Genomic DNA, 26,651 nt, shown 5'->3' with positions numbered 1-26,651 from the left:
AAAAAGCCATGGTGAAACCATCAGGACTAGGGGCTTTATCACCCTCCATCTCCCTTAACACCTGGATGACTTCCTCCTTCGAGAACTCCTTCTCCAAGGACAACCTCTCTTCCTCTTCAATGCATGCAAAGTCTAACCCATCCATAGTAGGGCGCCAAGCCTCAGTTTCCTTATACAACCCCTGGTAAAAGAGGACTAAACATTTGTGTATATATTTATTTGTTTTTCCATATGCATAGATTGTATTTGGGATGAAATTTGTTTGTAATGCATATTTGGGCATCTTCTATATGAGTATTAATTGAAGAAACAAAAGAAACTAGTAACAAGAGAAGTGAGGAATAAAAAAAATTGCATTATTGCTTTCCTATTCCATTGTGTACAACTTTGATTAAATAGAGAGACTCTACCACTTATAATAGGAGTACAATAGCAGAAATAGGAAATCAAATAATCTCTAATTACTCAGTTTCCTTCTTTGAATATTTCCTTCACCTTCATTTCCAAGATTATACCATATATAGCTTTCCACACATACCATACATAGAATCTGTTAACACTCCCCCTTTAAGCTAAGGCGTAGATATCTCTCATGCCCAGCTTGTTTGGAATTTTGTGGAAGTGAGTAGTTGCTACCCCCTTTGTCAAGATGTCTGCGAGTTGATCTTCAGTTCTTACATATAGAGTACAAATGATGCCTTTACGTAGTTTCTCCTTGATTAAGTGTCTATCAATTTCAATATGTTTCGTCCAATTGTGTAGAACTTGGTTATGAGCAATATTAATCGTTGCTTTATTGTCACAAAACAGCTTGATGGGATCCTTACTGTCATATCAAACTCCCCCATTAATATCTTCATCCATAATATCTCACATATCCCATGGGTCATTGCTCTAAACTCAGCCTCTGCACTGGATATACGCTTTTATTCCTCAAGACTTTGTTTGAGTGGATAAACGCTTCGGTGCTTTTACTTTCGTTTCTTTGCCTAATTTAATTGATAGTTGTACTTTTCATGCTTCTTTTGATGCTTTTTTTACTTTCGTTTCTTTGCCTAATTTACTTGAGAGTTGTACTTTTCATGCTTCTTTTGAGTGACCCTATGTTGTTTTCTTAGTGCGCTACCTGTGTATTTGGATCCTTTGTATTCTTGATTTTTTCTTCGATAAATTTTTATTACTTATCAAAATATATATATATTTATATATATATTTCTTGTATGGTTTTCATATTCTATAAAGTTCATAGCACAAGAGTTAAATTGTCAACTATAGAGATTTAGGTTAGAGAAGTAAGAAGAAGGGGAAAATAAAGGGAGAGAGTGACAGTGAAGAAAATAAGGTTTAGGCATTAATTTGTCAACCTTAGCATATATTTATATTAGGCATTAATATGCTAATAGAACAAGTAACGAGAAAATAACTCTGACACTCCCCCTCAAGTTAGAGCATTTAGATTAAACATGCCTAGCTTGAAAGATAGTCATTGAAAGGAGGCACGAGCTAAAAGCTTGGTGAAAAATATCACCCAAATGATCATTCGAAGGAGAACAAAGGGGGTGACTATCTGTTTCTTAATCATTAAATCCCGAATGAAATGATAATCAATCTCAATTTATTTGGTACTTTCATGGAACACAAGATTGCTAGCAATATAAATAGTAGCCTGATTGTCACAATACATCTGCATAGGAGTAGGAACACCAACACCCAAGTCATGAAGAAGATATTGAACCATAACATCTTAGAAGCAGTATGAGCCATAGCTCGATACTCAACTTCAGCACTAGAACGTGCAACAACATTATGCTTTTTGCTACACCAAGTAACAAGATTGTCACCAACAAAGGTGCAATAGCTAGACGTGGACCACCGATCAGAATGACTACCAGCTCAGTCAACATCACTAAAACTTGTCATTGATAGAGAAGGAGAGGGCTTGTACAAAAGTCCTTGTCCGGGTGCTCTCTTCAGATAACATAAGATACGACAAACAGCATAAAAGTGAGGTTGTTAAGGAGCATGCATGTACTGACTAACCACACCAACTGCATAAGTAATGTCAGGATGAGTCATAGTAAGATAAATTAACTTCTCAACCAAGTGGTAGTATCAACCAACATCACCAAACAGTTCACCTTGCTTGTCATCAAGTTTAACAGTAGAATCCATAGGAGTATCAGCAAAACGAGCACCCAAGTGACTAGTTTCCTATGAAGCACGGGTGCGTTTCGGGACTCGGGTGCGGGTGCGGGTGCGGGTGCGGGACTCGGCAATTTTTGAAAAAGGTGGGTGCGAGTGCGGCAGGACTCGGCGATTAAAAAATTATTAAAAATATTTTTATAATATATGTTTAATATATTGCTAAGCATACTTTTACTTTTTCACATTATATAAACAAATACCAAATTTAAGAGCAATAGTAGATAACAACTAAAACATGATGTTCATAAATTAAATATAATCCACAAGATTGAAACTAAAACATTCCATGATGTTTGGAAATTAGAATACAACTCATAAGTTTGAAACTAAAACAAAATAAAAGATAATTAACAAGACAATCAAACACAAATATCATCATCCTCAAGATCAATAGCTTCACTTCGAACTTCACTTTCACTAGTAGTAGCACTAGTGTTAACATTCCCAATAACTATAGCCTCCAACTCTGGCTCATCAAGTGTAAGAGCTGCATTCTCAAGAATTCCAGCTCCTCCATGCATGTCGCTCTCATTCCAAGAGTCTCCTGCAATATTCCACATCTTTGTTGCGGTATGTATGTACTCTTCATTGCGCCTTGACAAGAGTCGAAGATTAGAATGCACATATACCAAATCCTCAGCACGTGCAGGAGCCATTTTGTTTCTTTTTAAGGAATGAATGAATTTGTACGTGCTCCAATTTCTCTCAGCACATGAGGATGAGCAAGGTTGTCCAAGAAGTTTAAGGGCAAGGGTTTGAAGAGTTGGAAATGCGGAGTCATGGTATTGCCACCAAACCAAAGGTAGTAAGGTCCACCTATCTGTCAAGGCACTTGGTGAAGGAAACCTCCCTCCTGAAAATTTAGCAAACTCATACTTCACCACCGTTAAATCATTCTCATCTTCAAAGTATCGCTCCAAACACTTGCTTCTTTCCATAGAAATTTCATGATCCCGATGTGGAGGGATGCGTTTTGGATTCTCCGAAATCCATTCAATGGAATAATACCTAGTTAAAGATTAAAAAACAAATATAGATCAAATGTGTGTTTTACTAAAGGGTGAACTAAGGAAAATAGATAATAAATGTACTTACTTAGGATTTAAGGAATGAGCCAAGCAATGTAGTGGTGTAGAATTTTTAGTCCACCGATTAATGAGTATATCATACACCACAACCCAAAATGAGCTATATTGATCATCTTCCAAGCCTTCATGCCGATATATCACTGCTTTCACCTTCTCTATCATGGAATCCCACATCTCATACACAAGATGAAGACAAGGCTTATCTGTGTCGGCTATTCGTAGCATATCATAAATGGGTGCCGTGAATTCAAGGATATAATCAATATTATCCCACCAAAGATCACTTAGAATCATAACTTTCACCTTTTGAGCTTTTCCAACGTCATCCTCCCTATAAGAAGCCCATTGGTCACTAATAGCCATGGCTTGAAGACATCTTTTTATCAACTTCAACCTTTTTAATGTTACAACCACCGAAGCAAACCTAGTATCAGCAACTTGGAGCAATTTTAATGGACAAAATTCATTAAACATTGCCAACCTCATAGAATGGTTCATGATAAAAACACGTATGAAGGATGCACCATCAGCAACACGTGTAATCCAACTACATTCCTCATATGTAACTTCATTCTTTTCAGTGTTTTTTGCTGCACAAATATTTTTCAAAGCTAGATTGAGAGTGTGGACAACACAAGGTGTCCAAAATATTTTTGGATACTCACCCTCAATAAGAGCTCCAGCAGCCTTCATCACATTTGCATTATCAGTGATGACTTGGACAACTTTTTCATGTCCAATCTCTTTGATAGCATCCTTCAACACCCCAGCAATGTAATGCTTATCTTTGAACTCACCTGACCCATCAATTGCCTTTATAAATACTGGACCCCCATCTGATACAGCCATAACATTAATAAGAGGCCTCCTTTGTGGATCTGACCATCCATCAGAAACTATACTTACACCATTTTCAAGCCAAGAGTCCTTAATTGGTTTCAAGAGTCTTTCAACATGAGCTCTTTCCTTTTGCAAAAGTGTTGTTCTCAAAGCATTGTATCCAGGAGGAAGATAACCCGGAATGCTATGAGTAGCAGCAAATGCATAGGAACTACGATAATGTGGGTTCCTTGCAAAGTTAAACGGAAGCCCACCGGTGTAAAACATCCTAGCAATTCTACTATCTAAATCATGTCTAGCATTATTCTGAAATGCTTTCTCCAAAGTAGTATTCATAGTCACCTTCCTCCTCTTAGCATCAACCGGATTTGTACTATGACTATTATCACTCCCTTCTTGTCTCCGAAATGGGGAAATAGGTATCCCACGGCCTAGGGGAGGTGGGGGTAAGGGAATTTGACTTCTCTGTTCTTGCTCTAACTTATTAGCCTCAACTTGATCATGCATTCGCTGCATTTCCAACCTATGACTCTTTGACACATTACGGCATGCTCTAATACCTTTGCCGGAAATTTGTAATAAATGAGCGTTAACCCTAGAATAGGATCCCATAAAAACTACATCACAATAGTTGCACTTAAAATATGTGTTTCCACCAGATTTAACAGATGCACCAGCCGGTTTTTCTACTTTAGTCACATACTGCCAAAGAGGAGATTCAGCATTTGACACTTCTTGTGAACTTTCTGTGCTATTAACTTCGTCCATTGTAAATTCAATAGATTCAATTTAACCTACAAATAATAACTATTAACTAAATAAATTAATGATAAATCAAACCAAGTTCACAACAACAAAACACAGCAGCCAGGTTCACAGCAAAAAAATACAAAACCACAAAACCAAAAAAACCATTTAACTCCCACAAATAACCTACAAATAATAACTATTAACACAATAAATTAATGATTAATCAAACCAGGTTCACAGTAAAAAAAACACAGCAACCAGAACACAGTAACCAGGTTCACAGCAAACAAACACAGAACCCTTTAACTCCCACAAACCACAAATCACAAATCACATGTTAACAAAACCCTTTAACTCCCACAAGAAATAATTGAAAAAACAAGTAAAAAAACACAGCAAGCAGTCAAGGATATAAATTTTCAGATTCAGAGAGAAATTGTAAAGAACAAAGAATAAAAATTCAAGAAAAGAGCAGAGAGAGAGCATACCTGAAAGCTGAAGCAGTGCAGTGTGCACACAGCACTCACAAAAAGCTCAAAACGCAGAGAATAGAGATGAGGGACGGAGCACAGTGACAGCACACAGAGAAGGGAGATGAGGGGCGGAGTGAGAGAGGGACTTTGGGAGTGTTGGACGAAATGTGAGGGTTTGAGGGGGTCTGGGTACTTAGGTTTAGTCATACGGTGCGTTTTGCACCTTTTTTTTTATTTTTTTTTTATTTTTTTTTAAATTTCGGCCTGACTCGGCCGTTTCGGCCGTTTCAGCCGATACAGGCCGAGTCGGCCCGATTTCGGCCGCGTCGGCGCCGATTTCGGCCGTATCGGCGCCGACCTGAGCCGCGTTGGCCCGCGTCGGCCTGATTCGGGCACTGCCACGTGGCGGGACGCGGCAGGGACGCGCGGTCTGCCGCGTCCCTCCCGCGTCGCCGCGTCGGACGCGGGTGCGCGACCCTGGGAGCCGCGTCCGTGCATCCCAGCTAGTTTCTGACAAAAGATCAAGAACATACTTCTTTTGAGACAAAACAATACCTTGAGAGGAACGTGCAACTTCAATCCCTAGAAATAATGAAGAGAACCCAGGTCCTTAGTATGAAACTGCAAACCGAAATATCTTTTCAAGTCTACAATACTAGCATAATCACTACCAGATATAATAATATTATCCACATAAACAATTAAAACAATATTGCTAGTGGAAGAGTGACGAACAAAGATAGAATGATCATAATGAGAGCACTGGAAACCATACCCAAGTACAACAACACTAAATTGATCAAACCATGCACAAGGAGATTGCTTCAAACCATACAACGCCATTCTTAATTGACAAACAAGGTGTTTACTATCAGAAACAACATACCCAGGGGGTTGATCCATTATACCTCCTCCTTAAGGTCTCCATGAAGGAAAGCGTTCTTGATATCAAGTTGATATAAAGGCCAAGAATGACTAACTGCAACAAAGAGGAGGATCTGAATAGAGTTGAGACGAGCTACAAGAGACAAAGTCTCCTGATAATCAATACCATATGTTTGTGTGTATCTTTTGGCAACCAACTGCTCCTTAATGCACTCAACAGAGCCATCAAGGAGGTACTTGATGGTGTATACCCAACGACAACCTACAATTTTTTTTTTTTTTCTTTTCTTTCCAGGGTGAGGAGTAGTGAGCTCCTAGGTTTGATTCTTGTGAAGAGCACGCATTTCCTCACCCATAGCATGTCTCCATCCAGGTGAAGACAAGGCCTGCTTATAAGATGAAGGGATGGAAATAGAGGACAGTACAAGCAAATGAATGCAGACAAGGTGAAACACAATGATATGACACAAAATTTGCAATTGGGTTTTGAGTACAAGTGCATTTACCTTGTCTTAAAGCAATTGGTAAGTCATCAGTCTCTAGAATGGGAACAGATGGAGCCGGAACCTCAAATGAAGAAGATGTAGCATTGGGGCCATAAGATACAACACGCTTATCTCGAGATTGCTGATAAACTTGCAAGGGAGGATTAGAGTGGGAAGCCAAAGATCTTGGAGAATGACCAAGAGAAGACAAGGGTAGTCCCCTCACGATGAGATTAGATGACATACCTTGACTAGGTGAGGAAAAGAATGAAGTGGATGCAAAAAAAGCAAAATCAGCACTCACAAAGGAGTGACGAAACTCATGATTATAACAACGGTAGCCCTTCTAGGTATGAGGATATCCAAGGAAAATACACTTATGTGCCCAAGGAGATAGTTTACCTCGACTAGTATCAAGGACATGAACAAAGGCAACACAACCAAACACATGAGGTGTAAGTGGGAAAGGAGAGCGAGTAGGATTAATAAGATGACAAGCAGTAAGACAGTGTCACCTATAAATATTTTGGTACTTGCATATGGAATAACAAGGTACAAGCAACATCGAGTAAATGACGATGTTTTCTCTTAGCCATACCGTTTTGTTGGGAGGTGTGAGGACAACTTAGTCTGATGAATGATACCGCGATCAGTACAAAAGGAATGCATAATAGACTGTGTATACTCTAATGCATTATCAGATTGAAGAATCCTAATATGTTTATTAAACAAAGATTTCATTATAGAATGTAGAAAAACAACCATTTCACTCGAGAATAATCATCAACAAAGATAAAAAAAATAACGATATCCATTCAAAGTAGAAACACGGGAAGGGCCCCATATGTTCGTACTGACTACATCAAAAGACTTAAACTGACTACTATGATTACTACTCGAAAAAGAACTATGATGATGCTTCCTTAATTGATAAGCTTCACATTCTAGATTGGGCACATTACTTAATGTTGGAATGGCAAACTTAAGCTTGGCCAAAGAGGGGTGATCCAAATGAAAATTCCACTAGAGAGGAGACGCGATAGCACTCAAAGTTGAGAAGGTGTGGGAGATAGAATCATCAAGATCCAGAAAATATAAACCATCTTTCTCATGCCCTGAACCAATCATCATCTTGGTCTTGAGGTCTTGTAAAACACACGAAGTAGGATCAAAGGTGACGGAACGTTGTAAGGCTATGATCAATTGACTAAGAGAAAGTAGATTAAACGGAGAACTAGGGACAAAAAGACTAGATGGTAAAGATCATGACGGTAGGATGAAGAACACCTTTCCCATGGACAGGTTGAGAAGAACCATCAGACAAAACAATATGAGGTTTAATGGGAAGTAAATCAGAGAAGAGAGATAATATACTAGATATATGTTTATTAGCACCGGAGTCAATGACCCAAGATGGAGAGGAACCAACCACACATGCAACATTACCTGAATCAGCTAATGTAAAAATAGAAGTAGTGCACAATTGTTGAACAAGCTCACTAAGCTGAGTCGTAAGTGCATCACGAGAATCAGACCTAGAAGTTGTATGCCCAAGTGGAGTCGAACTAGGTTGTGGCTGAACACCACCATCAACGACTTGATTCACATAATCTGGCTTCCCATACTTCACCCAGGTTCAGTATGATTAAGACCACCACAATGATCACACTTCTTGTCACCACGACCACTAGTACGACCACCACCACAAGAATTACCACTACCCACTACTTGAGAGTAAAGCTGAAGAATCCAAGGAAGTGACAATTGAGTTTTGTCCTAACGATGAGTGCAATAGTCGAGAATAGGCATTAACAATAGTGGGTAAGGTCTGACTGGCAAGAATTTGGAATTTTTTTTTTCATTTTAACATTAGATTGTTAAGAATTTCGTTAGTTGCCCAGTTTCAAAACAAAGTGGAAAAATAGCATCTTGAGTTTTAAAACTCGAGTTCTAGGTAGAAATTGAGTTTCTAATACTCGAGATCCTGAGCTACAAACATCTGACATGGACTTTTTTCCACGTGGAGCCACATTGAAATCGAGTTTCTAAAACTCGATTTGTGATCATATTTCACCGCTTCAGCGTCCAGACTAGAACACTCTTGCACCCAAACATACAAACCCCAACCTGAGACAAGCGCAGACATCAGAAAACCCATCGGCAAACCCATCGACGGAGACTCCAGAACACTCACACCCAAACATACAAACCCCAACCTAAGACAAGCGCAGACATTAGAAAACCCGTCAGCAAACCCATCGGCGGGGCAGAAAACCCATCGGCAACCTCTCACTCAAAACCTCACTCAAGTTTCACTTCTTCTTCCTCACAATCTTCTGAGTTCTTCGTGCAGATCAGGCTCAGATCGTCCAATCACCCACTCAGATTTGTTCTCTGTTCTTCGTCGCTGTTCCTCGTCGTCAGATCGTTGGTTCTTCTTCAAGTCTATTCTTCATTGTTGTTGTTTAAGTACCAAAATCGAGTCTTAGAGACTCGGTTTTGCTTTTTAGAACTCGAGTCTTAAAGACTCGAGATTTATGTGGCATTTTTAGTCCAACTCATCCAGCACAAAGACTCGCAAAGCAAGTCTTTGAGACTCGAGTTTTAATATAGATCTTGAGTTTCTAAAACTCGAGATGTTAGTTTGCTTATACGTTTCAAATGCGTGTTAACTTACTACATTGTAGACCCTTACACAACTAGTCTACAAATATCCCCCAAGAATTTGATCTTTGAATCCACGTAAATCAAAGTCTAAACCAAATAGTAAAGAAGCAATCATAAAATCTTCCCAATATCGCTTCTGCTGTTCCAAATTTGTGGTAAGAGGCCACTGTAATAACTGCTCCCATAAATTTAAGAGTATTGTAGTACTTGTATAGTGGTTTCCCAGATTGCCTAGTAGTGAAAAGTTTCTCATAAATTTCATACACCTGAGTAACATTGCTTTGATGGGAAAAAGATTTTGCAATGGAGTCTCAAATCTTCTACGAAGAATAACAAAATTCAACAATAGTAGTATTGTTAACAGTGAAAGTGTTTTAGGGTTTGATAAGTCAACCTTAACACATAAAATATTATTTATATATAAAGTACATTATATTACTATTTTGGCCCTATTACTCATAACACTCCCCCTCAAGCTGGAGAGTATATATCATACAATCCTAGCTTGTTACATAATAAAACCAAACGAGTCTTACATAAGGCTTTAGTAAACATATCAGCAATTTGGACTCTTGTAGAAACATATGGAGTAGCAATTACACCATCTTCTACTTTCTCCCTAGTAATATGACAATCTACTTCAATATGCTTGGTTTGCTTATGGAACACAGGATTGGAGGCAATGTAAATTGCTACTTGATTATCACAATGCATAGTCATAGGCAGCTTCACAACGAATCTTAATTCCTCAAGTAAATGCTTAATCCACATAAGCTCACATGATGTGTGTGCCATGGCTCTATACTCAGCCTCTGCACTAGACCTAGCAACAACAGTTTGTTTCTTACTTCTCCAAGTAATCAGATTTCCTCCCAGAAAAGTGCAATACCCAGTAGTGGATTTCTATTTGACGATGATCCTGCCTAATCAGCATCAGTGTAGGCTTCTACCTGTAGGTGACCATTAGCTTTTTACAAAAGACCACGGCCTGGATGTGCTTTAAGATACCTCACAATTCGAATAACTGCCTCCCAATGCGGAAGGCGAGGATCTTTCATATATTGGCTCAAAACACTAACTGCAAATGATATATCTGGGCGAGTAATTGTGAGATAATTTAGTTTACCAACCAAACGACGATATCTCTCAGGATTAGATAACAGCTCCCCCTGATCTTCATACAATTTGACATTAGGATCCATAAAAGTCTCCATTGGTTTAGATCCTAACAAGCCAGTTTCTTCCAAAATATCCAACACATACTTCCTTTGTGATAAACTGATGCCTTCTTTAGATCGTGCTACCTCAATACCCACAAAATAACGAAGTTTACCCAGATCCTTTGTTCGAAAGGAGTTTTGAAGGTATCTTTTCAAATCATCAATACCCTGCTTGTCATCTCCAGTTATTATAATATCATCAACATATACTATCAACAAAATCTTTCCTCTATCAGAGGTATGAGAAAACACAAAGTGATCAAAGTGGCAATGTCGCAATCCAAACTTTAACACTACTTCACTGAATTTACCAAACCAAGCTCTGGGAGATTGTTTAAGACCATAGATGGCCTTATGCAACCTACATACTTTTCCAAACTCCCCCTAAGCAACAAACCCAGGTGGTTGCTCCATATACACCTCTTCCTTCAAATCGCCATTCAAGAAGGCATTTTTAACATCTAACTGAAATAATGGCCAACCCAATTAGCAGCCAAGGAGATCAAAATCCGGATAGAAGAAATTTTAGCAATAGGTGAGAATGTCTTGGCATAGTCAACGCCGTATGTCTGGGTATATCCTTTGGCAACCAAGCGAGCCTTCAAACGCTCAATAGAACCATCAGGCAAATACTTCACAGTATACACCCAACGACAACCAACAGTAGTTTTCCCTAGAGGATGAGTAACTAAAGACCAAGTAGCATTTTCAGACAGGGCAGACATTTCTGCCTCCATAGCAGATTTCCAACCAGAGATGGACATAGCCTCCTGGACAGACTTAGGAACGACAGTAGAATTCAAGGATATGGTAAAGGCATGAAGAGATGAAGACAAGTGACCATAAGAGACAAACTAAGAGATAGGGTGAGAGGTACAAGAACACTTATCTTTGTGCAAAGCAATTGAAAGAGAGGCAGGATCAAGAGTCGAATCACTAGGCGGGGTAGAAGTCTTTGTTGGAGGTTTCTGCCGATGACAATATACTTGGAGTGGTTTTTGAGGAGATTCAATAGGAGACATAGGTGGTAGGAGAGGAAGACAAGGAGGAGAATTATTACTAGCAACCGAAGCAGAGAAATAGAACTGAGATTCATCAAATGTGACATCAACACTAATGAAACGATGTCGAAGAGTAGGTGAGTAACATCGGTATCCTTTCTGAGTATGAGAATACCCAAGAAAAACACATTTAATGGATCTAGGATCAAGTTTGTCACTCCTTGGACCTAAGATATGAACATAGCACACACAACCAAAGATCTTAGGAGGTAGATGAAACAAAGGTGCATTAGGAGAGAGCACAGTATAAGGGATCTGACCACCTAGAACAGTGGAAGGCATACGATTAATTAATTGACAGGCAGTGAGAAGAGCATCACTCCAATATGATTTGGGAACACGCATATGAAACTTTAAGGCACGAGTGACCTCTAACAAATGACGCATTTTGTGTATAGCAACACCATTTTGTTGTGGAGTATGGGGGCATGAAGATTGGTGAATTATACCATGATCATCAAAAAATTGAGACAAAGATGTATGAAAATATTCACTAGCATTATTAGACTGAAAAATACCAAGTGAAGCAATAAACTGAGTCTTTATTTCCATATAAAATGATTTGAAAATTGATTACAATTCAGACCGTTCTTTCATAAAATAAAGATAGGTGACTATAGAATAATCATCAAAAAAATGACAAAATATCTAAATCCCAACAATGAGGGAGTGTTTATTGGACCCCAAATATTAGAATGAACTAAGTGAAAAGAACTACTAACACGACTCTCACGCCTAGAGGCAAAAGGCACCCTATGATGTTTACCCAACTGACATGCTTCACATTGTAAAAACTCAATTTGACGACACAACGGAACTAAGGGCTTCAAATTCTTGAGAGATGGATGACCAAGGTGACAATGATGCTGAAGAGGCGAGATAGACAAATGAGAAGCCTCTAAACAGGAAGAACCACATTGATCCAAGTAATAAAGTCCACCGACTTCATGCCCTCCACCAATAATCTTCCCCATCTTGAGATCCTAAAAGATACAATGAGTGGAAAAAAAATGGCAGCACAATTCAAAATTTTAGTAAGCTTACTAATTGACAAAGGTCAAAAGGAAAATCAGGAATATATAAGACAGAAGAGAGAGAAAGATTAGGATTGAGATTGGCAGTGCCCAAACCAAAAATTGTAGTGGCTGAGCCATCTGCCAATGTAACATTAGGAAGACTACTAGATTGCTCAAGGTTAGAGAGTAAACCTGAGGTACCTGTCATATGATCAATAGCACCTGATTCAATGACCCAAGGGTCTTGAGTGGCAAGACAAGTAGTGGAAGTACCTTGTTAAGCCAAAGTAGCAGTAGAATCAGACCCAACAAAGTTGGAATGCAGAGACAAGAGGCGATTGTACTCTTCCTTAGGAATAAAGACTACTTTGGATGTTGTTTAAAGTGACTATGAAGGTGGTTCTTGAACTTGAAAACTAGCTTGGTGAGCCGAGGGTTTACCATACAACTCCCAACGAAAGTCTACTGTATGATTCTCACCATGACAATAAGTTCACTTACGAAGACCACGTCCTTTACCATGACCCCCTTGTTCACTAGCACGACCCCCTTGGTCATGACCTCCACAGCCTCGGCCCCCACGACCTCGACCTCCATGACCACCTCTATTACTCCCCATATAAGTGGTAAAGGCAAATTTATCACCAGAAGGTAATGCATCAGTATTGGAGGAAGAGAAAGGGTCAGTACTCGAATAAGATAATGTGACCTGTTAAAGTCTACCAAAAACTTCACTCAATGAAGGAAGGTCTAGACTAGCTAAAATTTGTGATTTTACTGGGTTCAAACTTTTAGGCAATCTAGAGAGGAAGCGAGCAACATGCATAGAATCTCGTTGTTTCTTCATAATTTTAACATCAGAGGAGATAGGCTGATAAATATTGAGTTCTTCACATACACCCTTAAACTTGTCATAATAGTCTTCTAAAGACATATCACCCAAACTCAAGGAGAAATAATTTTGATGAAGATCATAAATCCGCTTCAAATTGTTAACACGAGTAAATTTCCTTGGCTTGTTCCCAAAAAAGTTTAGCAGTTGGTAAGAAAACCAAACTACAACTGATCTTAGACTCCATGCTATTCCACAAACAACTCCTAATTTGTGCATCTTCGACTCTCCAATCAGCAAATTTAGAGTTTGTAGGTACAAGAAGTTACTTAATCACGTAATCAAACTTCTTTCTACCAAGAAGAAAGACTTCAACTGCCTGTGCCCACTGAGCATAATTACTACCATTTAGGCAAATGGAGGTAATTGATAACATATCAGGAGATAAGAAATAATTAAGGGGCTGAGCACTGTCTTTGGACTCCATAATAGCAATCTGAAGAACAAACTAACACTAAAGAAATATGTTGAACTGAATTAAAACAAACTCCAACCAACAACCAATGTACTTCAACCAATTAGCCACGCCAACAGCAACTCATCTATCAAAGAATCAACACCAAACTATTCCAAAAACAAGGCAGCAACAAATCCATACCAACACCAAAAAGAAATGCCCAATCCACCACTAAACATCAACCTAAGGCTGCTTGAACAGATAATCAGAGAACGTATTGAAGAAGAGAAGAAAAATCAGACCATGGTTGAAACCCTCAATTGAAAAACTCCGACGGTGGCGCTAGGGTGCAGGAGCAGCAGCACAAGGACCGACGAGTAATCTAGGCTGGGTCTCCGGAGGAGGGCAAGTAAAACCCTGCCTCTCTCGCGGTTAGGCGACGTCGATCTGGTGTCGTGAGATTGGAGAAAGGGTCACCGGCGCTGGACAACTCCTTCAGCCACTAAATCGAGATCGTTGGAGGTCTCTATTAGGGTCGTCAGAGCTGGCGAGTAAGGTTATGGTTGTCGACGACAATATCGGTGGGTGGTGATCGAAGGGTTAACGACAGCGGCGGGTTGGTGGCTCTGATACCATATTGTTAACTGTGAAAGTGTTTTAGCGTTTGATAAGTCAACCCTAACACATAAAATATTATTTATATATAAAGTACATGATATTACTATTTTGCCCCTATTACTCATAACAAGTAGCAATGTGAGGTTCCATAACCATCCCATAACAATTGAATCTTCACTCATCCAATCATCATAATTTGAAGCTTTCACATCAGGTTGTGGATAAGTCAAATGTTTCAATTTCTTTTTCCCACGCAAATAAACTTTCACTGCATGTGCCTAAGCTAAATAATTCAAACCATTCAATCTTTTTGAAGTAATGGATTTAGGCATATCATCATCTCTAATCAGTGACGATTTGTTCTCTGCCATGACAGTGGTGGTATTTTCATTAGCTATGCAAAACTCAAATCAACAGTTACAACCTTGTTCTTGTGTTCTAATTGGTTTTAGGGTTGGATTGAGATGCTCTGATACCAAGTTAAATTGTCAACTATAGAAATTCTGGTTAGAGAAGTAAGAAGAAGGGGAATAAAGGGAGAGAGAGACAGTAAAGAAAATAAGGATTAGGCGTTAATCTGTCAGCCGCCACCTTAGCATATATTTATATTAGGGTTTATAACATAATTACACAAATACCCTTATTATTATGCTAATAGAACAAGTAACGAGAAAATTAACAAGTTTGAGTCCATGGCCAAGTAAATGATGACTTCATTTGCATTCTACTTTCTAATTGGCTTTGCATGATTTGGAACTTGAATCTCTTGATGATTGTTTTTACAAATTCTATGTGGGGGAAGGCAATGGGAGGGGAATGGATAGATTGGCTTGGGTTAGTATCAACAAAATCGTAATTATTATGTAAGGTCTTATTATCAGCTTTGCGAGAAGTTTCATTGTCGGATTTTCAACATGAATGGTGATGAAGAATGCAAAGGTTTCAAAAATTGGCTTTATATTATTGGACAGCAGCACAAAATAAAATCTTAACAGTGGACTAGCCTAATGCAAGGCTTTGGGCGTGCTTAAAATTTTTTTATTTTTTTAATTTCATTGTGTAATACTTCAAAATAAGTAACTTTGGGATGTGAAAGAGTTTTGAAAGTTTCATTGTTGACTTGTGTGGTATGTGAACAAAAGGGAAGACAATTAATCGTCTTTTTTGTGTTGTGATGTTGCTAGGAAGCTTTGGTTGTTAGTTTTTGATTTATTTGGGGTTTCTTGGGTTATGCGTAATATGGTGAGGGAGCTTTTGGTATGTTGGAGAGATTGCTTCAAAAGACATCAAAGTTAGGATGTGTGGAACTCTATTACTTCATGTTTGATGTGGTGCATTTGGAGGGAGAGAGTTGCTGGAACGTTTGATGGAACTGAAGTTCCATTACTTAAACCAAGATTTTTATTTCTGAGATCACTTTCCAATTAGATGAGAGCAATTGGGGGGTTTTGCTTTTTCCTCTTTTTTGGATTTCTTAAATCTTTATAATTTTAGATCTTAGGTTCTTGTTTGTTTGTTTTGTTTTTGGTGTGTGTAGTAGGTTGTATTGGGGCTATGCCCTTTTCTTCTTTCTTTATGGCACCTTGTTGATTATTGTTAGAAGTATGTGGTTAAATAATTAAATTTACCATATCCCAATAGCTTAAACTTTTGGGACAATCGATAATTTAACAATTATCAAGTAATATATTTCACAGCTATATGGGCGGATATATAAAGTCTCTGCTGGGATCTTCAACAGTACCACTATCTTAAATAAACATTCTGAATATTATTTGCTTCTATAAAAAAAAATGATTCTGTTTTATCTAAAAATGTAAAAATAATAGTTTGTTGTAACTATGTTTTGATGGAGTAATGATTCTGGTTTTATCTCTTTTCTAAAAGTATTTTCATTTCATTCTTTAACGTCTGGTATGTAACTGATGCCTACGGTAGTATATTTGCTGATATCCTGAAACCTCAGAAGAGTTGCTGAGAGCATTAGAGACCACTAGAACCTATGCACATGTACAGTATGTGTTGTAACTTGTTCTTGAGAATTTAGTCAGTTAGATTTCTTTGTCCATCTTTAATGGCCCTACAGTACATTAATGATTTTGATGTTATTGTTACTACAGTGTTGCACTCACTGTGGACAGTCCTCATATGTTCAATCGAATTGCTGAAACATTCTGTTCCAAGGCTGCTATGAGATTTGTTATTCTACTTTGGGGAGAGAAGTCATCCCTAGCTTGTGAAGGAATAGAGGGGACGCCTGTTTTCAATTATGAGGAAATTGTAGTTTTGGGAGAAGAGAGTCGCAGGGCATTGTTTGATTCTCATAATGCTAGTAAGTCAATGCATAGCTGTTTTTACTTAAAGAAACTCAATGTAATAATAGCAAGAATTTTTGGTTTCATTGTTCATACTAAAACCTTGTCTGCAGATATCTTCTTGTCGCTTGGTTTCTCAAAGCATCAAAACAAATAAATTTAATTGACAGGTCCATGAGGTGGAATCAAAATTTCATAATAATTGATAAATGTTCTGGCAGATTGCTAGTGCATTATGGTCTAAGGCACCAGACTCAAGTTCTGATCCTCTAACTAGGGTGTGATTTCAGATCCCAGTTCTGACAAACTGCTACAATAATTTACTTACAGAAAGATTGCCTGAATACCATGCACGTTACAGTTGACAGTACTGAATAAAGGCAATGGACTGTAAAGTTTTTGCTTATTGCTGGTATTATCAGTGTAGAGTTTTAACTATTTCAATCAAGACTTAGTGTTGTTAGACCATGTTTTATTAATCATATTAAAATTTGTCAACCTAAAATTTTCCCCCAAAAATCGTGAAAATTTATATACATATATAATATTTTGTATAAGAAATGTCTGTAGAGGGTTCAAGATTATATAAAGTTTGCAATGAGCTCTAGTTCAAATGGCACCTCCTCCTTTTATAAGAATAAGGTGGAGGATGAGGTTGTGGGTTCAAGACCCACCAGGTGTGTATCTAATACCCAAATAAAAAAAGAAAGTAATATGTTTGTGTTGTTAGCTGGGATTTTATTATCATTAAAATTTAAGGAATCTGCATAACTGAGATTATTAAAGTTGAAATGTCTATTCCTTAAAAATTATAAAGCAAAACTGAGGCCAGAAGTAGGATAGGAGTTGCTGCCAAACAAAGTCCTGCATCTCTAGGAGGAAGAGAATAGAGTAAGTATGTAGGACTTGTTAGGATTTCAACCAAATTTGTTGTCATACACTGCTACCCTAGTGAACAAACATTTATTCATATCTAAAACTGAATACCTTTTGCAATACACTCATTCTGATGATTCAAAATTGTCTGTAATTTTCTTTGATGTATATGTATCAATCTTTCATTTTGCATGCAATTAATGTACAATAAATAAGTTTTGAAGTTCTGAAACTAACCATTCTGCTTGCAGGACAGCATTATATATATGAAGCCATCAGCTCTGATGATATTGCTACACTTGTATACACAAGTGGAACCACTGGCAATCCGAAAGGTGTTATGCTTACACATCGCAATCTGATGCACCAGGTGTGAGTGCTTAATTTGGTTTGTTCTTTTCTGGTAGTGTTACTTTGGCATATGTTATATCAACTATAATTTAAACTCCATACACTGAATTATTATTTTCTCATGTTTGTACTGTATGATTGAGCTACAATAACATCATCATCATACTCATTATCACTAATTTTATTAGACCTGTTGGGATAGTTGTCGCCTTCAAGGCCAAGTCCTTCAACCCTTATTAATAGATTGCTTGGAGGTCCTATGTACGTACACATGAAATGATAGAGAAAGTGATCAGGGGCTAATATGACAGTTGTGGGGAAAACGTGTCTTGGCTTTGTTAACTAAACCCTAACACATAAAATATTGTTTATATATAAAGGAGTACATTGATATTACTATTTTGCCCGTAGCATTATACCCATAACACTACCCTTCAATCACAGCTTGTTACACAATAAATCCAAACGAGTTTTACATGAAGCTTTGGTAAACATATCAACAATTTGGACTCTTGCATAAACATATGCAGTAGAAATTACACCATCTACTTTATGTCGAGTAATGAGACAATCTACTTCTATATGCTTGGTTCGCTCATGGAACGCAGGATTGGAGGCAATGTGAATTGTTGCTTGATTATCACAATGCATATTCATAGGCACCTTCACAAAAAAAATTATTTACTCAAGTAAATGCTTAATTCACATAAGCTCACATGATGTGTATGCCATGGCTCTATACTTAGCCTTTGCATATAACACTTTATTTCTTACTTTTCCAAGTAATCAGGTTTCCTCCTTGAAAAGTGCCACATTCAGTAGTGGATTTTCTATCTTACGGTGATCTTGCCCAATTGGCATCAGTAATGGCTTCTAATTGTCGGTGACCATTAGCTTTATACAAAAGACCACAGCCTGGATGTGCTTTAAGATACCTCACAATTCGAATAACTGCCTCCCAATGTGAAAGGCAAGAAGCTTTCATATACTAGTTCACAACACTAACTGCAAATGATATATCTAAGCGAGTAATTGTGAGATAATTTAGTTTACCAATCAGTGACGATATCTCTTAGGATTAGATAATAGCTCCCCCTGATCTTCATACAATTTGACATTATGATCCATAGGGGTCTCCACTGGTTTAGATCCTAACAAGCTAGTTTCTTCCAAAATATCCAACACATACCTTCTTTAGATCGTGCTACCTCAATACCCAAGAAATAACGAAGTTTGCGCAAATCCTTAGTTTGAAATGAGTTTTGGAGGAATGTCTTCAAATCATGAATACCCTTCTTATCATCACCAGTGATTATGATATCATCAACATACACTATCAATAAAATCTTTCCTCTTTCAAAGGTATGAGAAAATACAGAGCAATTAGATTGGCAACATCGCAATCCAAACATTAAAATTGCTGCCCTAAATTTTCCAAAGCAAGCTCTGGGAGATTGCTTAAGACCATAGATGGCTTTATGTAGCTTGCACACCTTCCCAAACTCCCCCTGAGCAACAAACCCGGGTGGTTTCTCCATGTACAACTCTTCCTTCAGATTGCCATTTAAAAATGCATTTTTAATGTCCAATTGAAATAGTGACCAACCCAGATTAGCAGCTAAGGAAATTAAAATTATGATTGAAACATTTTTAGTAACAGGAGAGAATGTCTCTGCATAATCAACACCATATGTTTGGATATACCCTTTGGCAACAAAGCGAGCCTTCAAACTCTCAATAGAACCATCAAGCAAGTACTTCACAATATACACTCAACAACGGCCAACAGTAGTTTTCCCTGGAGGAAAAACTAAAGCCCAAGAGGCATTTTGAGATAAGGCAAACATTTCTTCTTCCAGAGCAACTTTCCAACTAGGAATTGACGAAGCCTCCTGTACAAACTTAGGAACAACAACAAAGGACACTGACGCAGTAAAAGCAAAGAGTGCTAGAGATAAAGGGCCATAAGAGACAAATTGGGAAATAGGATGTACAAGTATGCTTACCTTGGAGCAAAACAATGTGAAGAGAGTCAGGGTCAAGAGGCGGATCACTAGGTGGGGAAGAAGTCTCAACTGGAGGTTGTTTCTGACTACAATTCACTTGGAGTGGTTTCTAAGGAGTTATAGCAAGAGACACGAGGGGTAAGCAAGGAGATAGGGGAGAGAACTGTCACTGCCAACGGAAGGAGAAAAATAGGGTTGAGATTCATGAAAGGTGGCATTATCACTAATGAAATGAAGACAAAGAGTAGGTGAGTAACACCAGTATTCCTTCTGAGTATGAGAATACCCAAGAAAAACACATTTAATTGATCTAGGATCAAGTTTATCACCCCCTAGGCCTAAGAGATTAAATAGCGCACACAACCCACAATTTTAGGAGGAAGAGAAAATAAAGGTGTAGTAGGAGATTGCACAATATAAGGGATTTGACAACCTAGAACAATAGAAGGCATGTGATTGATCAAGCGACAGGCAGTGAGCATAGCATCACGTAATCAAAGTTCTTTCTACCAAGAAGAAACACTTCAACTGCTTGGCCCACTAAGCATAATTACTTCCAGTAAGACAAATGGAAGCAATAGATAACTTGTCTGGAGGCAATAAATACTTAGTGGGTTGAATGCTATCTTTGGTCTCCATAGCAGCCATTTGATCAACAAACTCACTATAAATAAATAAACCAGTGGACCTGAAACCAACTAACTACAACTAGACAAATTCAACACCAATAATTCCAATAATCAACAAGTCCAACAGCCATTCACCACAGCCACTCCAACAAGGCCAACAAATATCTCCTCAGCAACACAAACAACATCAAACCTACACTAGGTATTGACCAAACCATAAAAAAAAGTTCCAACAACGATTACCCAAATAGAAAATCAAAATATATTAGACCAAAAACAGCAATTTGAACCATAGAAAATCAGATCAGTACCCAAGGCTGTCCGGCAGCAGTGCGAAGATCGGAGTTACTGTTGGTGGCGAAAAGGTGTGCCTGTGGGCTGCCGGAGGAAGACAACTAGACCCACAACAGCATTGCGGTCAGGCAACGACGGAATAGGGTCAAGCGAACCACGAAGTAGTTGTCAGAGCTAGTCGACGCCTCCAGCCAGCAAACTTGGGTTTGTTGTGGCCGTCAGTGGCAGAAAGTAGTCCGGTTGTGGTTGTTGGCAGCGGAAAGTGGGTGGGCTATGGCCTTCTGTGGTGGAAAGGTAGAGGGCTGTGGTTGGTGGGGTTAACAGTAGATAGAGGCTTGCTCCAATACCATGTTTTGGGGAAAACGTGTCTTGGGTTTGTTAATTAAACCCTAACACATAAAATATTATTTATATATAAAGGAGTACGTTGATATTACTGTAGCCCCTAGCATTATACTCATAACAATGACATTATGCACCAGTGAATAGTATATATTGCACTTTCCTAAGCTTTCATTGGATTTTGGCAAGCCATTTCGCTTTTCAACTTTTCATGATGTTACCATTGAACGCAACACTTTAGTAATTGGCTTATTAATGAGGCTATTTCTTTTTCAATTGTTTTCCAGATAAAAAACTTGTGGGACATTGTACCTGCTGAAGTTGGTGATAGGTTTCTAAGCATGCTTCCATCTTGGCATGCGTATGAACGAGCTTGTGAGTATTTTATCTTCACACATGGAGTTGAACAAGTATACACGACTGTGAGAAACTTGAAGGTAGTCTTCTTGTGATCAATTATTATTATGCATGTTAAATTTGACTAGCTTTTGTTAGTCAAATGTTTTTGTAATAATTTTGAACAACTTTTAGAATTAATATTTCCTTAATTGTCAAGATGTTAAAGAGTGTAAATATATTTAAGTTCATCTATTTACAGTTTGGTTTCAAAGTTTATATAATACATAGCAAAAAAAATTATCCATTTATTGATATTTTATTTTTGATAGGATGATTTGCAACATTATCAACCACATTACATAATTTCTGTTCCGTTAGTATATGAGACACTCTACAGGTATGTCCTTTTCTTGGGAATTATATTGATCCTAGTGCATCATCACAGTAATATACTGTATATTCATCAACCAATGCATGGCTGGTGGAAATTAGAAAATCCATTTTCTATTGTAATGCATGGCTGGTGGAAATTACTAGACTTGTGTGTGATCTCTATTCACAAGACAGAGTCATGCATTTATGGTGACAAGCTGCTTGAACCTTCTACTTTTCTTCTCTTTGCTGCGAGGGGCTCATACAGTCTATTTAAACTTCTGGGCTACTTTTAAATTGCTGAAAGATGATGAAATACTGTGAAAATACTGTAGGGATCCAGGTCCAAATGGTTTTACTACGGCATTTTTTCAAAAGTGCTATAGGGTGGTTTAAGGGGATGTCATGGCTTTTTTTTTTTTTTTTTTTTCCTGACTTTCCATAGGCATTGTGTTTTTAAAAATTCCCTAAATGCCTCTTTCCTTGTGTTAATTCTCAAAAAGAATAATGCAGTGAATATCAAGGATTTTCGCCCCATTTGCCTTGTGCATAGTGTGCATAAGGTGTTGGCTAATAGATAAACTCATATCCAAGTCACATAATGCTTTCGTTGGAGGCAGACAGATTTTGGATTGAGTTCTTATTGCCAGCGAGTGCCTAGATAATAGAGTGAAGAGTTGTATTCTGTTATGGTCCTAGTGTCTCACATGGATTAAATGTGAGCTCAACCATGTGTTTATAAGCTCTTGGACACCCTCCCCTTCCAAGCCAATTTTCAAGGGTAAGTTCTACCTATGGATTTGTAAGATATTTCGAGTTATTGCAAGCTGGACATCGATAAAGTCTATAATCAGGTGAATTGGGATTCTTTGTTCTTCTTGTTGGATAGGATGGGTTTTGGGGAAAGGTGGAGGAGCTGGATGGTTGTTTGTGTCTCTACTATTCGGTTCTCAGTTTTGGTTAATGGTTCTCCTGCAGGAGTTTTTAGTATTTCAAGGGGCTCAAGGCAAGGAAATCCTCTATCACTAGTTCTATTTATTCTGGCCATGGAGGTTCTAAGTCGGATGTTGAGAAGATTGAGGAGGGAGGTTTTATTCTTGGTTTTTAAGTGGGACTTAATGAGACTGAAAGGTTGAATATTTCACATCTTTATTTGCTAATGATACAATTCTATTTTGTCATGCATCTACACAGCAACTCCTATATATCAAGATGGTGTTCATTTGTTGAAGCTGTTACAAGTTTGAAAGTCAATGTCGGTAAAAGTGAGGTAGTCCCAGTAGGTGAGGTGGATAACTTGGTTGCATTAGTAGATAAGGTTGTAGAATTGCTAGTTTGCCAATGACGTATCTAGGAATGTCTTTTGGTGCACGCTTTAAAGTAGTTTCAACGTGGAATCCTATTTTAGAGATGTAGAGGAAACTTTCAGGTTGGAAGAGACTATACTTTTCTATGGTGGTAGACTTACTCTATTGAAAAGCACTTTATCAATTTACCCAACCTATTACCTTTTTTTATTCACTATCCCTAAGTCTATGGTGGATAGGTTAGAAAGGATTCATAGGAATTTCTTGTGGGGGGCTTTGGAGGAGGAGTTTAAGTACCCGTTGGTAGCGTGGGTTAAGGTTTGTTCACCCATTGAGGTAGGTGGTTTAGGGATTAGGATGATCGGGAGCTTTAATCAAGTATTACTAGGGAAATGGTTGCAGAGATTCGGGCATGAAGCTATTCACTTGTGGCATTGGGTGATTGTCTCGAAATTTAGTGAGGGTAAGGGTGGATGGTGCGCAAAATTTAGTAGAGGACACACATGGGTGTAGTGATGGAGGAAAAATGGTGAAAAAAAAAGGTTGTTTTAGAAAGCTAAGTTGCTTAGAGAAAAGAATGAATGAACTAGCTCTTCAAGAGACACACTCTTGGAATAATACCTTATAGGTAGAGATTTCTTGGATTCAAATTCAACTAGTTACAATGAGGGCAGCCTTGCTTATTTATAGATACATAAGCAAGTTGCTAATTGGCTAGAAGGTTAGTTACAAAAACCTACCATGTGACTGCCATGTGATTGGCCTAAGCATAACAAACATCTCTAACTAACTGATAGGCTATTTGCACTTATCACTAACAATCTATCAACTAACTAAATTTCTGTTACAAGTAAAAGGATCTTCTTATCATACAACACAAGCACTAGTAAACAACTAGCTTTAAAAATTAATTGCATCATGTAATTTGTGGAGTACTAGATTGGGTTCGGATAGTTTCTTCCAACATGTGGCTTTCGAGGTAGGTGAGGGAAATCAAATAAGGTTTTGGTATGATCTTTGGAGTGGCGACCTTCCTCTTGAGGATCTACACCCTGATCTATTCGAGTGTTCAGAGGAGGACAAAGAAGCACTAGTCTCTAATATGTTGCAATTTCAGATCGAGGTTAGGTGTTGGAATTTGCAGATCCACAAAGATTTTCATGATTGGGAGTTGAAGGCAGCTTATTTTGTTTTTGATCATAATTACTATCAGATGCCTAGAGGAGAGGGGGTGGGTAAGGATGATATAGTGATTAAATGGGAATGGCAATTTTGATATTCAATCTTACTACAAGGCCATTTGCAGTACCAATGATCATTGTTTTCCATGGAATAGCATTTTGAGAGTTAAGGCCCCAAAGAGGATGTTGTTCTACTTGTGGATAGCGGCGTCAGTTAAGATTCCCACTCTTGATAATCTAATCTAGAGGGGTTTGTCATTAGTAAGTTGGTGTTTTATGTGCCAGTGTAGTGGGGAAACAGTGAATCATTTGTTACTTCATTGTGATGTTGCATATATTTTGTGGACTAGAGTGTTTATGATGTTTGAGTTCCAATGGGTGATGGCATGGACTGTCCCTACTCTATTATTTTGTTGGAGAAATTGGTTTGGGAAACACTCCTCTGATGTATGGAATCTAGTGTCGGCATGCTTGATGTGGATACTATGGAGGGAACGGAATAGTCGTATGTTTGATGGCGTTGAGATATCTCTTAATTAATCCTTGATGATGCGTACCTCATTTGATTGGTCTTTGACATGGTGTTTTACACATTGTTCTTCCATTTTTGAGTTCCAAAACTCCCTTAGATTTTCTATTTGATATTTTTTGTAATTTTTAAGCGACTTTCCATCGTGACCATAGAGTACTTTTCATTTTCAACAAGTATTGTACTAATCAAAAAAGATTCAATGGAGTAATAGATTATTGTTAGCTCAAACTATGAAGGTTCACTTGGTGCTAGGAATAAGTTCAATGTTATCAGAGGTTTTACATTGTGGAATGAAGGGCCATCTTAGAGAATCTGTCTACTACCACTAAAATTGAATCATGCTTCCTAAGAGTACATGGGAGTCCTAGCACGAAATCCATGTCTTGTCAATGGGAGTGTGGCACAGGTAGTGAGGTATAAAGGCTAGTGTTCTACTTTTGGTGTTTGGCCGATTGATATACAACATTGGCTAATAAGCTTAGCAATGTCTCTCTCCAGGATTGGCTAGTGAAATTGGCACTTCTTCAATGGTCTTATCATGCCCAAAATATCTGGAAAGGCCACAAATATGAATTCCCCACACTAGGGAGTCTCTTTGACTGTGTAGTGGTCAATGATAGGGCGCTGCCAGTTGCTCAAGGTTGTATATATCATTCTAAAGACTAGGCACAACTCATAGTTCTCCTTATGCCTTTCTAACCCTGTGATTTTTATGCTCATCACTAAGACTAAGGCTATTCTGCGATTAAGAGCATTAACCACTTTGTTCTCAACTCCTAACCTATGCTTCAACACAAAAGAGTAGCACTGTAGGAACTTGAACCAACTACCATGTCTAAATTTCAGCTTCTTTTGGGAGTTGAGGAAGCTTAGGGTTTCATGTTTAGGACGGAGGAAAAACTTTTGTGGTATAACGGCATCAATTCCATAAAGCTTGTACGATGCATAGAATTCCTTGTCACATGTTAAGTAACTTTGCTTAGCCTTTTAAAGTTTCTCTCAAAAATAGGTTGTCAAGTGACGCTCCTAACCAAATACTCTACCTATGCCAACATCAATGTGTTGCACTCCACTTCAAAAACATTTGTGAAATCTGGGAGGCACATGATAGTGCTTCTGTCATCTTTTTCTTGGTCTCTCTAAAGGCTTTGGCAACAACCTTTGTTCATTTAAACTCAGCTTGCTTCAAACAGTCGATGATGGGAGACATGATAGTGCTAAACCTTTGTAGAGTTTACTTGACTTCGCATAAGGGCATTTCTAAGTACTTCTCTTGGTATAAAGTGTTCTTGTACTTTATCAAGATATAGGACCATTTTCTTAATATTGTATTCTTCTTCTACAAATTCTAGCTGCTTAGTCCATATGTAATATTTTCAGAAATTCAGTTACTCAATCTTCTTATATACATACTATGGAGGAATTTTCGTTCTGAACATAATTTCTATTTTCTTATCCTTTCAATTTTGCAGTTCCCCTTTTTTTTTTCTTTTTTATCTTAATAGTGGAA

At 38.1% G+C, this 26,651-nt stretch overlaps 1 protein-coding gene across 2 annotated transcripts in view; it reads left to right on the top strand.

Annotated features, from left to right (window-relative positions):
* Nucleotides 1–26,651, top strand: part of LOC115994614 (probable acyl-activating enzyme 16, chloroplastic) — a 65,997-nt gene that overhangs the window by 7,271 nt on the left and 32,075 nt on the right. For both annotated transcript variants that reach the window (XM_031118819.1, XM_031118820.1), the window contains 4 exons: nt 16,718–16,929; nt 18,040–18,158; nt 21,698–21,847; nt 22,079–22,146. In XM_031118819.1, the coding sequence (XP_030974679.1) occupies nt 16,718–16,929; nt 18,040–18,158; nt 21,698–21,847; nt 22,079–22,146 (549 nt within the window). The remainder of the gene's footprint in view (nt 1–16,717; nt 16,930–18,039; nt 18,159–21,697; nt 21,848–22,078; nt 22,147–26,651) is intronic.

Source organism: Quercus lobata, chromosome 6 (assembly GCF_001633185.2).
Source record: "Quercus lobata isolate SW786 chromosome 6, ValleyOak3.0 Primary Assembly, whole genome shotgun sequence".
In the NCBI taxonomy this organism is placed as follows: Eukaryota; Viridiplantae; Streptophyta; class Magnoliopsida; order Fagales; family Fagaceae; genus Quercus; species Quercus lobata.
The sequence above is the reverse complement of the archived record's forward strand: the minus strand, read 5'-3'. Positions and strand labels throughout refer to the sequence as shown.